The sequence below is a fragment of the Choloepus didactylus genome, chromosome 8 (assembly GCF_015220235.1).
Source record: "Choloepus didactylus isolate mChoDid1 chromosome 8, mChoDid1.pri, whole genome shotgun sequence".
Classification (NCBI taxonomy): domain Eukaryota; kingdom Metazoa; phylum Chordata; class Mammalia; order Pilosa; family Megalonychidae; genus Choloepus; species Choloepus didactylus.
In genome coordinates this window covers 27,907,233-27,919,682 of record NC_051314.1, presented here as the reverse complement: position 1 = coordinate 27,919,682, position 12,450 = coordinate 27,907,233, and the positions used below count along the sequence as shown (strand labels likewise).

The window sequence follows — 12,450 nt, the reverse complement described above, 5'->3', positions numbered from 1 at the left end:
CCTGAACTGCAGGCCCAGGGCTCCAGCTCAGGGGCTGAGAGCATGTGCTTGAAGTCAAAAGGACCCAGGTGTGAATCCAGCCCAGTCTACCTCTCATTGGCAATTGGACCTTAGGAAAATCAATGAACATCTTTGAGCCTTGGTTTAGATTCTTCATCTGTGAAATGGGGTTATGGAGGCAACAGCTACCATATGTGAATTTTGATTCTTTTTAGGCTTGATGGATGGAGATCTAGATTCTCCTTCCTCTCCAATCTTTTTTTTTTTTTTTTTTGACTAGGTTTAAAGAAAGATCCTGTACTAAATACAGACCTCCCATTTATCTGCCCCCACTTTTAACAGTTTGCATTAATGTGGTGCCATTGTTACAACTGATGAAAGAATATTATTATAATTGTACTATTAATTATAGTCCATAGTTTACATTAAGGTTTGCTGTTTGTGTTGTACAGTCCTACGGTTGTTTTTGGTAGTTGTTATTTTCTTATGCTAGCAACAAATGTACCGTCTAAAACTTCCCCCTTTAACCACATTCAAATATATGAATCAGTGGTGTTAATTATATTCACAATGTTTTGTTACCATCACCAGTAAACATTACCAAAACATTTCCAGCATTCCAAACAGAAACTCAGCATCAATTAAGAATTAACTCATCATTTCCTCCTCCCACTCCTGCTCCTGACAACCTGTATTCTTAATTTCTGACTATGAATTTGCTTATTCTAATTTCATGTCAGTGAGCTCCTATAATATTGGTCCTTTTGTGTCTGGCTTATTTCACACAACATGATGTCATCAAGGTTCATCCATGTTTTCACATGTATCAGAACTTCGTTCTTTTTTCACAGGTGAATAATATTCCTCTCAGCCCCCAGGCTCATTTTGCTTCAGCCCCACTAGTTTTCTTTTTGTGCCTTGGAAAAGCCAACCACGTTTCCATCTGAGGCTTTTTGCACCTGCCATTTCCCTACTAGGAGGCGCAACTTCTGGACCTTTGAATCTGCTTTTCTTTTGCTTACTCCTCTGGTTTCAGCTCACACATTCACTTCTCAGAGATTTTTTTCTGGCCATTCACCACAACTCCACACATTCTTTCAGTCACCTTTCTCTGTTCAATCATTTTCTCAGCACTTATCACTCTCTGATCATTTTCTCACTTGCTTATTTGTTTATCACCTCTCACCAGAACTTTTTCAGGACTGTATTCCTAGATGCAGGGCAATGCCCAGCAAAGTCCAGTGCTCAGAATAAATATTTACTGAATGAATGAAAGAAACGCAAGGGTGTAAACAAAGGGCTAGTACAGATTAAAAAACTAATCACCATTAGCGCTTAGGGTTTCATACTTGTTATTGTTAACATCTACATTTCACAAGAGGGGCTGCGTGCTTGCATTTGCATAACAAATTGGCTTAAAAAAGAAGTTGGTCTAGAACAATAGTCCCATATCATAGGTGAGCTCAGGTTCCAACAATGCAAAACAGAAAATCTCTGGCAGCTTTGAAATCGCACCCCCCTCCTAAGCCCTCCCCACCCAGGAGGTTTACCAAAAAACTTCAGGCAGTTTCCCCTCTGGCCAAATGTGACAGTCATTAAAATGGCAGAAGGTTATGAGTTAGGTAAGGGAGATGCAGAAACGTGTTTCAGAAGAGAAGGTTATCTCCAACTGGCACATGTGCACGCTATACTGGACTCTGATGGACAGGTAAGATAGAATGGGTGAACGGGCAGGTGCGTGGACTGAGAAGAGAGTGTTACAGGTGGAGGGAGCAGCGCCTAGACCGGCGAGTCAGGAGTTTACAGGGCAGTGCCTGGAGGTAGCTTGGTGGCAGGTTTGAGCACCCCCTCCGCCCCCAATTTCTATCAGAGACACCAAAAGATATCCCAAGTAAGCCCTTAAGCTCAATTATACAACTGGGCTTGCTCTGCACATGCAGCAGCTTCAAGGCATGTCCTACCAGAGGGCCACTTATAAGCTTCTCCCAGTCCCTCTGGAGCCTCTGGAGCCTCTGTTGGGTATAGGTGTGGAGGGAGGACAGTAGCCTGGATTCACTTCTCTCCTGTGAAATGAGTGGTAGGAAACAAGGCTGAGACCAGACACAAAGAGCCTCAAATGCTATGCCAAGGGCTCTAAGCCTTGAAGATCTCTGAGTAACATGGTCAGTGAACTGTGATGAGTCAAGTGATGTAGGAGAGAAGAGACCAAGCTGGGGAGGCCAGAATGAAGACTGTTAAGAGTCCAGGCAAGATAGGGTCCAGAAATGGGGGGAAGTAATAGAAATAATAAAGAAGGGAGGGATGTGAGTTGTACAAGTGAAAAGTTCAGGCTGTATAGGCCAGAGAAGCTGCAACCTGTGCTGGGCAGGGGTTTCAGTTATGAGCTTTGGACCCGTAGGATGTAGAAGATGATGCACCCCTTCAAAATAATAGCCCCTGTTGTCTGCTGGCTGTATCATGAAATAGAAATTATAAGGCACTGTATCTTTTAAAAAAAATTCCCCTTTGTAGCACTTCCTTAAAAACAGCTATTTAATGCAACTCTGCCAGTGCTCTTGAACAATTCTGTCTTTTACAATTCCGATTTTAATGAAACATCTTTGTAAAGGGTGGAATTGACTCCCTGGTAAGTGTTCAGCTTATGTATTTCAAAATACATTATTGTAACTGTTCAATTTTTTCTTTGTCCTAATAAGTATTTCTCATTGATTGCCTCTTCTGTTTCAGGAAATATTGGGTTATTGAAATCATCAATAATGTTTTCAAGCTTTTTTCTTCCTTTTGAGTTTGCAACTTTAAAGAGACTTGATTGTGTTAGTGAACTAGGGGAATTTTAGTCAAAGAGAGCAGCTTCATGTATTTAATTCAAAGTACTGTGCTTATGTTATGTACTTGCTTTGGTGCTTACAAATCGAGGCACAATTGATTGAAAGACATTGATGTGACTTTTAAAAAAATATGTGCTACTGATAACACTCATTAGGGACCAGACTCCAAAGAGTGATTTGTGCATTTTATTTTCCTACTGTCTTTTAGCTGATATAGTGATTTCAAAGAGCGGAATAGAATTTTGATATTTGAGTTTAAATTGATATATTATGGATATGTATATTATTGATGTTAATCATGTTATCTCAGTGTATTGCACAGTGTTAAATATGTAAGAGTAAGCTTATTGTGTTTGCAGGTTAAATGTTAAGAAGTTGGATAAATAAAGTTGCTAGATGTGCTAAACTGATTGATAAGGAATGTTGGCACCCACTGCACACTCTTTCTAATGTGGGTTTGTTTGTTTGATTTTTGTGTAGTTCTATACAACATAGAGTTAAATAGCATTTAATGTGGGACTGTGTGAGAACAACTGTTTATTTAAAACACAATCTAAATTATTTACAGGAAAAAGAAGGTAGATATTGTAAAACTATAGACTGGGATTCTTAATATAGGATTCTGGGGAGCCCATGGATGGACTTCGTAGGCTAAATTTTATTTGTGATGTAAATGCACTCTTCATGAGAAAAGAAGCTTGCCTTTCATCAGCTTGTCAAAGGGCCCCATTACACCAAAGAGGTTAAGAAAGAAATCGTTATAAGTGGAGAGCTATGCAAAGCAAAAAGGATTTTGATGCTTCAGAAATTTTGAAATTTCTTAAATGTTTTGGTGTTTACTCCTAAGTTATTTCTCTTATATTCTCTGAATAAATTAAGCAATTTAGATAATAAAATTTAATGTCAATTAAATCTCTTTATTTAGCCATTTTAACATTGAAATTTTTTGTAATGATAGAAAAGCAAAAAGAAATGTTTGCAGGAAATTTTGTAGAAAAAAACTTTGTACTCATCAGAGGAAATTCGTAAAGTACTTTTGGTTTATATAAGATATTTTCAGAAAATATTTTTGAGCAAGATCTTTTGATTCAGAGACAAATTAGAGACTGTATTTAATTTTGCTTTTTAAATATTAAACTTTTTCAGAATCATCAATTTATTAATGAAGGATGGTAAGTTGGCATTTTAAAATCTCCTTTCTCTACTCTCACTCCATTTTATTTTTTTTTTTTTTTTTTTTTTTTTTTTTTTTTTTTTTTTTTTTTTTTTTTTTTTTTAATCATCATTTTATTGAGATATATTCACATACCACGCAGTCATACAAAACAAATTGTACTTTCGATTGTTTACAGTACCATTACATAGTTGTACATTCATCACCTAAATCAATCCCTGACACCTTCATTAGCACACACACAAAAATAACAAGAATAATAATCTCACTCCATTTTAAAGTTAAAACATTTGGGTCTTATTAATAAGGGGATGAAGTGGTTTGTAAAACAGTTCAATTCTGGGTCTTAAAGAGGTGCTTTTGAAATTAAGAGCATTTCACTTTTAAGTAATGTTTTACAGCTTCTGTTTGATTAAAGATATTTCCTTGATCCCTTTTCCCAAATCAGCCTTCTCTGTTCTATAACTTCTTTCTAAAATGTTACAAGATTGTTAAAGACTATACTATAGAATGAATACTATTTTCTGTATACTATTCTATAGACCAGTGGTTCTCAACCGCGGTCGATTTTTTCCTTCCGAGGAACATTTGGCAATGTCTGCTGTTGGGGGGAGCTACTGGCATCTAGTGGGTAGAAGCCAGGGATGCTGCTAACCAGCCTACAATGCACAGGACAGTACCCACAATGAAGATTTATTCAGCCCAATACGTCTATAGTGCTGAGGTTGAGTAACACTCCTACAGACTTGATACAATTTTATATCAGGGAAATTAAGTTTAATTCATAATTTCATAACCCCAGGGTTCTGCCATTGTTCCAACAGACTTGTGTTGAACAAGACAAGCTGGGTCAAGCATTTGAAGATGCTTTTGAAATACTGAGGCAGCATTCAACCGGAGATCTTCAGTTCTCCCCAGGTAAAGATAAGCCATTTCCCTCCTTCCATTGGTACATTAAATGGTTTGTCATTCACCTACATATGTAACAATAATGACCCAAACAGAAGAGATCATTTTTACCTAAAGCTTCTAGGATGAACTTGAACACAGGCAAAAAGCATCCAGGGTTACCCAGCCTAATTAAATTTAAAGACTCACATAGAAAAATGCAGAGAATATAGAGAATGACATTGCACACAAGAATACAAAAACATGTAATTATCTGCTATTAAGGATATCTTGTTGGCATTTATTTATCTAGTAGACATTATTTCAACTGTTCAGAAAAGACTTTTCAATTGTTATAATTTATGTTAGAGACCTTCCACCCACCCAAAATATATTCTATTCAGAAGAACAAGACACCCTCTCACAATTTTCTAGACTCTAGAGATAGAGTCTAAATGAGATGCAAATATTTTGCCTTTTGAATTTATACAGGGAAATGGTGGGTGGGGGGGATACCAAGATAAAAGGAATCATGGGCTCTCAGCCTGCAAGGAACATACAAGGGAAATGGGATATATAAACAAGTATCGGTAACTCCAGCGTAATGTGATATAAACTACAGGAGAAGTACAAAGTGGTTAGGGGCATAGGAGGGAGCAATTGCTCCAGGAAAGCTGTTTTACATATAAACAAATGTAGACCTTGACTTTTTCTGTTTCTTTCTGATTTTTAATTAGATTACAAAAATTACCTGGCTTTCATCAACCATTGCCCTCATGTCAGGGGAAATTCCACCTGCCATGGCATGCTGCCTACAGAGGAACCTGTCTATAATTGGAGAACTGTAATCGTGAGTATATTTACCAGGAGACTACCCCTCAGTAGCAAGTATATTTCCTGTTTGCTCTGGCCACCCAGCTTAAAGATAGAACTGACTGTGAAAATGCTTATTCATGGCCATCAGTAGTGGTCTCAACTGGACAATCAACATGGTTGATAATCAGCAATGCTGTCAAGAAGGAGATTACGCTTTGTCTTTGCTCTTCATCTAGCCTCAGACTGGTTTGAATTATTTCTATAAAGCAATCATGCAAAGAGGTGCTGTTTTCAGGGTCCTGAGGTCATGGCAACCCCTTAGTTTATCCAGAAAACTGCAAAAAAATAAAATAAAATAAAATAAAATAAACTATAAGTCCTTTCAGTGCTGCAGGGCAAAGGCCCAAACTTCCCCTGAATTGGCTTTACCTACAATCTTATATTTATCTACTCCATTTTCCTTCTCAAGTACACAGCTAGCAACATGTATTGGACCAGTTCATTTATATTTTACAAGCCCCCTTGAAAAGAAATATCCCCACGATTTCTTCATTCATCTGTTCTTGTGCACTGTTTTCTTAACTTATCTAGTTTATCAAGGAATCTAAATGCAGTGAAGTATAAATAGTTTTCTTCATTTGTTATTTCTACCATGCTATGAAATGTCCCTTTTCTGTCCCTTAATGGCATCTTGGCAGATTCTATAACTTTCCAGTCATATTTAGTTATTAAATGTCCTGTTCCAAACTTCAATCTCAAACTCAACTTAAATCCTATCTCTTACCCACCACTGGTACAGGCTTTACCTGTGCAAAGAAATTAAAATAAGGGGGCATTCTATTCTTCCCCTCCTCTTACCCAACCCTCTTCTGGGTCTGGCTCCTGGAATTGGGGGTGGAGGAATAAATGAGGGGAAAGAATGTCAAATGTCTTATCACTTGGTACACATGTAACCCCATCTTTGAATAATTCTGGTCCTTTGTGAGATAAGAATATAAATGATTTCTTAGGGCCCCTCCATAAGACTTTACTTTATGAAGAGGGAGTTTTGGTTCCAGCTTAACCTCTTCCACCTTAGGGTTGGAAGGTAAAATACAATATGCTCAATATTTTTATCTGCTAAATCTGGCAACCCTACCTCCATTTCAACTCCCATCCCCTAGTATACGCTGCATAGTCTGTTGTGGTTGGGGAACTTACCGGCTGGCCAGCCCTCTTGTATGAGATATGGCAAGATGGCTCAGGCTCAACCATGTCCACAATGTCTAATTAACCTATGGAACCCATATATTGTTGCCACAAGTGGTGGTGGGAGCATTGTCCTACCATATTGATTGTCACATATGTGGGGTGCTGTTCCCTGTCTTGGCTTTGCCCTCCCTTAGCTACCATCTGTTTTTCTTAATTCCTCTTGTCTAGATGGAATACAACACAGGAATGGAAGTCAATCTTCCCTTCTGCTGGCACCTAAATCTCCATTAATGACTTTTTTTTTTTTAATTGAGGAAAGTCACATAACGTACAATTAGTCATTTTAAAGTATACAATTCGGTGGTTTTCGGGGGAAATAGGAAAGCAACCCCCTCTTCCTTCTCATAAGGTGGAGAGGACAGGGAACTCCTCTCTAAGCTGAAGATTCTCCTCTGCCCCTGGTGCTCTCCTTACATGGGTTTGGAAGAGGCCAGGAAATGGGGATTTGATGCTTGAGGCTAGTTCTAGCTGGGGAGATACCTGGCTGCAGTTGGGAGCAGTACCTTTTAGAATTTGGGGGATGCTTAGCACTCTTTTTGTCCTCAGTTTTGAACTTTAGCCACCAATGGGGGGCTACGGGGAAAAGTCCCAGTTAACATCTTGCTGCATTATTTATATAGAACAGTGCTGCAGACTTCTATTTCGAAGGAAATATTCATCAATCTCTACAGAATGCCACTGAAAACCAGCTAGTACAACCTGCCATCCTCCAGCAGAAGGGAGGAAAAGGTATGTTGATCCATCACTTCTTGTATAGATAAAAGAACCAGAGATGTATAAGAAGCATCTCAATTTTACAACACAATTAAAAAAAAAATACTTTATCATGCAATTCTTTAAAACTATTTTAAATAATATTTTTTGGGAAAACTTTCTCTTATAAAACAATACATTGTATCCTAGAATCACAAAATTCTAAATATGCAAGGAAAATCTATAAAATCACATAGACAAAATAAACAAGTCGTATCACTGGCATTGATATTGAATATTGAATTATGGTAGCAATATAATATAAAAGGACTAACACTTTTACCTCTATCCAGCTAAACAGTTTTCAACTTCATCTATTATTTTTCCTAAAACAAACAAACCCCATAGAATGAAATCTGTATCTTTCCATTGATTTTTTTTTTTTTTTTTTTCCCGCATTGATGTTTTATATTGTGGAGCTTCACCATTAAGGGACATGTCACTCACTATTCTATGTTTTTAGATAGACCTTCTCTCTGAAATAGGGATGCATTTGATTTCAATATTTTGAAAATATTCAAAATATTTTGGGCATTTATTATTGGTGGAAAACTAGTACATGCATAAAATGAAATATATATAGCTACTGAAATCATGAAGGCATTCCTCATGTTTTGCTAAGAAAGAATTCTAAATTTAAAAAAAAAATATTTTTTGTTTTAATTCTTTTTAATTCCATAATTCAAAAGTAATAAAGCTCATTATTAAAAGTTCAAACATTCAGCAGTATGTAAAGAACAAGTGAAAGCATTACTTTTTCCCATGCTACGCCCTAGAAATAACCATTTTTAATAATTTGGTATTTAATCCATATATATCTAATCGCTATTTTTCTATGATTTAAGATATATTATTTACTGAAAAAAGTAAAAAATAGTATAATCCCTTTTTTTGTAATCTTAAAGGATGTACATATATAGTTGTATATGCAAAAGATAAGAAAGAAAACTTTTTTAGAGATATGTAGGATAGACTGGAAATTTCACTTCACCTTATACTTCTGTTTGAATCTTATCATGAGCACGTATCATTTTTAATTTTTTGTAATAAAATTTAAAAATTTGCAAAAAATTTGAAAATTTGTACATCAATATTCATAGCAACATTATTCACAATAGCCAAAGGGTGGAAGCAACTCAAGTGTCCCTCAACAGATGAATGGAATAACAAAATGTGATATATACACATTGGAATATTTTTCATCCATAAAAAGGAATGACGTTCTGAAACATGCTACAATATGGATGAACATTGTAGACATCATGTTGAGTAAAATAAGACACAGAGACAAATATTATATGATCTCACTTACATGAAATACCTAGAATAAGCAAATTTCATAGAGATGGATAGCAAATTACGAGTTGCCAGGGGCTGGGGAAGGGGGCGGAAAGAAGGGGTAGTTATTGCTTAATGTGTACAGAATTTCTGTTTGAGGTGATGAAAAAGTTGGGGTGATAGGTGCTGGTGATGGTAGCACAATATTGTGACTGTAATTAATACCACTCCCAGTTATACACCTGAAAGTGGTTAGAATGGGAAATTTTGAGTTGTATCTATGATACACCAATAAAAATTTAAGAAAAATTAAAAACAAATTTTAAAAATGATGATTCATTAAGATTGACTCAGCCACTGCCTAGGAGGCAGAAAAGTTCTGTTTAAGGCTGAGACTTTAATTTATGATGTGATTTTCGGTAAGTCCCTTACATTTCTCAAGTCACAAACTCAAGATAATATAATGCAAAAGATAACCTTTGTAAAAACCTTTGAAGTTTTTGGATGAATGATGACTGATGCAAGGGTATTACTCCCCAGAGACTATCTAAAGCAGTACTATGGGAACCCACTGTTCTAGTTTCTCAATGGAAAAATGCAATTTGGCTTTGGTTCTTTCAGTTTCTGGTGGCTCTTGGTGTTTACAGGCCGATTCAGCCATCTCCAAATGGACTGTCACCTTCATTCTAATGAGCAGTTGTCTGTCAGGCCAAAGAAATCCAATCAAACAAAAACCACCACAATAAATCCTGTCAAAGTTTCCTAGTTATTTTGAAACATAAGTAGCTGTATTTCTAAAAAGAAAAAAAAAAAGACTGCTAATTTCATTTAATTTCATGGCAATGAAAAATATCACAATGCCCATTGTCATAGCTTATGAATAATGTCAAAATCGCATGGAAATACTTTTGGCATTTTCCACTCACGGTTATTAAAATTTTTCCAGTAATTATGCAAACCCAGAGTTAGCCTTTTTTACAAGCCATTGTTTTAATTTCACTAATATTACCTTATATTTGCATACTGTTTTGCATTTTACAACATGCACTCATGTCTCTTACCTCATTTAACTTAACTCATTTGAATAAAGTCCCTTCAAAGGACTTGCTTTCTGGAAGTGGCTTTTGAGGTTTCTCTTTAAAACCACTAAACTTTGCAGTCCAGTTTGCTCAGTTTTGTTGTTCTGTAGAAAGATTCACATATGAACCATAAACCTATTAGTCAAGATTTCACTGTGAAGAAAAGACCTCATGACAAATGGGAGCCTCCAGTCAAGAGGCTTCAGGCTTCTGTGTTCTGGTAAAGGAAAGTACAAAATTTCTGACAACTTCCCCAACAATGTAAGTTCTAGTTGAAACTTGAATGGGCCAACGTGGCTTTCAGTTCCCCAGAAATGATGCCATAAATGCATTTCTAAGGAGATGAGTAGGAGGCAAACCAGACCCTATGCTGCTTTTAATTCTGTGGTTACTCAACAAAATCTTCATGAGGATGTTCTCTGGGGACGGCCACAATGGAGCTTGACATTGTTTTCCTCCATTTTAGGCAGAAAGAAGCTCCGGCTCTACGAATACCTTCATGAGTCCCTGTGTAATCCTGAGATGGCATCTTGCATTCAGTGGGTAGATAAACCTAAAGGTGTCTTTCAGTTTGTATCAAAAAACAAAGAAAAACTCGCAGAACTTTGGGGAAAACGAAAAGGTAACCGGAAGACCATGACTTACCAGAAAATGGCCAGAGCGCTGAGAAATTATGGAAGAACTGGGGAAATCATCAAAATCCGGAGAAAGCTAACTTACCAGTTCAGTGAGGCTATTCTCCAAAGACTCTCTCCATCTTATTTCTTGGGGAAAGAGATCTTCTACTCACAGTTTGTTCAACCTGAACAAGAATATCTCAGTTTAAATAACTGGAATGCAAATTATAATCATGCATGTGCCAATTACCATGAGTTAAATCACCCTGATTGCTAAATACAACCTTGCATGTAATAGTTAGCTGGCATCAGAAATCCCTGCAAGCTTCCGTATTTTCCTCTTAAAAGCAAATATGGAAGAGAAAAAAATTAACTTTATTGTTGCTCTTTTTTAAAAACATGTAATCTGTACTAACTTGGTGGGAAATTCTGTCTGTGAACAACTTTAAATGATCAAGCCCCATTTGAAAGTATGTCCTTCATCTCACTATTTTCTATGCAAATACATTCTTCCAGATTAACAATGCCAGTAGAGATGATTTGGTTTATGTATTACTTCCCGTACCTGTCATAAACTCAGGTGAAAAAAATCACTCTAACATCTATCTGATGACTTTAATGAGGAAACAACAACAAAAAGGACTGCGTATGATAAAGTGTTCATGCAAAAAGTAGGTTCATCACTTTAAAAACATGGATATTCTGAACCTGTATTTCCTCTACACTTCCTCTCATGGTCTGTAACTGTGGAGCTAAAGAAGCAATAGTCTAAGGTAAATATGACCTTCCTTAATGATAATAAAACTCAGAAGCATGCACCTCCCACAAACCATTTCTTTGCATTTCACTCTTGGGTATATTCTGGCTGATGTTTCTTGCTGTCTACTGTTATTCTACCACTTGGCCACAGGGAGGTGGCTCAATGTTGGGACAAGGGCTCTTCGTTTTTCCCTTGACCTAGCCCCCTTGAGACCAGGTTGGAATGGCTGGGGCCAAAAAAAAAAAAACTGACTTTGATAAAGGCTAGACACTAGGAAATCATAAACCTAGAATGGGATTGGGATTTAGGCAGTCTGTCTTGATAGATATGGCTTACTTTCCATATTCCACAAGGGACCCAGGGAAGAAACCTTTGTTTCTTATTAGTACAAAGTACGGGAGCTTTCTAGACAACATGGGCTGTCCTCAGTCCAGGCCAAGAGGGAGGATTTCCCAGTCTTTTCCTTTGTGTCCTTCTGGAGCCCTTCCCCATGAACTCTCAAGAAAGGATATGGTAGGCTCAGTGTGACTTGATATGAAATGTTTCCACATATAGTCTGGGTTTCAACCTCAAAACAGGATTCAACATTTACCCTCACTCCTCCCCAGAGAAAATATACTTGATAAAGTAAATAATGCAGACTTTACCAAAAATTTCAGAAGGGAAGTAATAAAGAGGAATTGCCACACAATCATTATGCCAATTCCATCACATTTTTTTTCTCCCCATAGTCCCTCTTACACCCAATGTCAACTTGAGGGGGTCCTCTCTTTGACTGTTCTTTCAGGAGCCCCCAATCAGCTCCAACTCTGTGCTATAACACAGAGTTGTTTCCTCAGGCAGACACCTGGGCCCAAGATGGGCCGACCAAATCCCATTTTCACAAGGAGGGCCTTCCTTATGAAGAGATGCTCATGTCCAGCTGCTCGGGGACTAAAATCTCTTCATATAATACGGAAAATGATAAACAGGGCCACTCTTCCCTGTCAGCACTCAGGGAGGAGGA

At 37.2% G+C, this 12,450-nt stretch overlaps 1 protein-coding gene across 2 annotated transcripts; it reads left to right on the top strand.

Annotated features, from left to right (window-relative positions):
• Positions 1 to 2,540: 2,540 nt before the first annotated feature.
• On the top strand, positions 2,541 to 11,516 carry SPIC (Spi-C transcription factor). Of its 2 annotated transcripts, XM_037848218.1 has the most exons (6): positions 2,541 to 2,626; positions 3,975 to 4,000; positions 4,827 to 4,920; positions 5,628 to 5,740; positions 7,578 to 7,686; positions 10,534 to 11,516. In XM_037848218.1, exons 2-6 carry the CDS (start codon positions 3,998 to 4,000, stop codon positions 10,959 to 10,961), a joined length of 747 nt encoding a protein of 248 aa, XP_037704146.1. In that variant the 5' UTR covers positions 2,541 to 2,626; positions 3,975 to 3,997; the 3' UTR covers positions 10,962 to 11,516. The 2 variants fall into 2 exon arrangements, with proteins under 2 accessions (XP_037704146.1, XP_037704145.1); XM_037848217.1 differs by lacking the exons at positions 2,541 to 2,626; positions 3,975 to 4,000 and adding an exon at positions 4,573 to 4,726.
• Positions 11,517 to 12,450: the final 934 nt, after the last annotated feature.

Coding starts and splice junctions, on each gene's coding strand:
- SPIC (XM_037848217.1), top strand. CDS start 4,667: ATGCACAGGACAGTACCCACAATGAAGATTTATTCAGCCCAATACGTC. Junction 4,727..4,826: donor AATACGTCTATAGTGCTGAG/GTTGAGTAACAC, acceptor TTGTTCCAACAG/ACTTGTGTTGAACAAGACAA. Junction 5,741..7,577: donor ATAATTGGAGAACTGTAATC/GTGAGTATATTT, acceptor TTATTTATATAG/AACAGTGCTGCAGACTTCTA.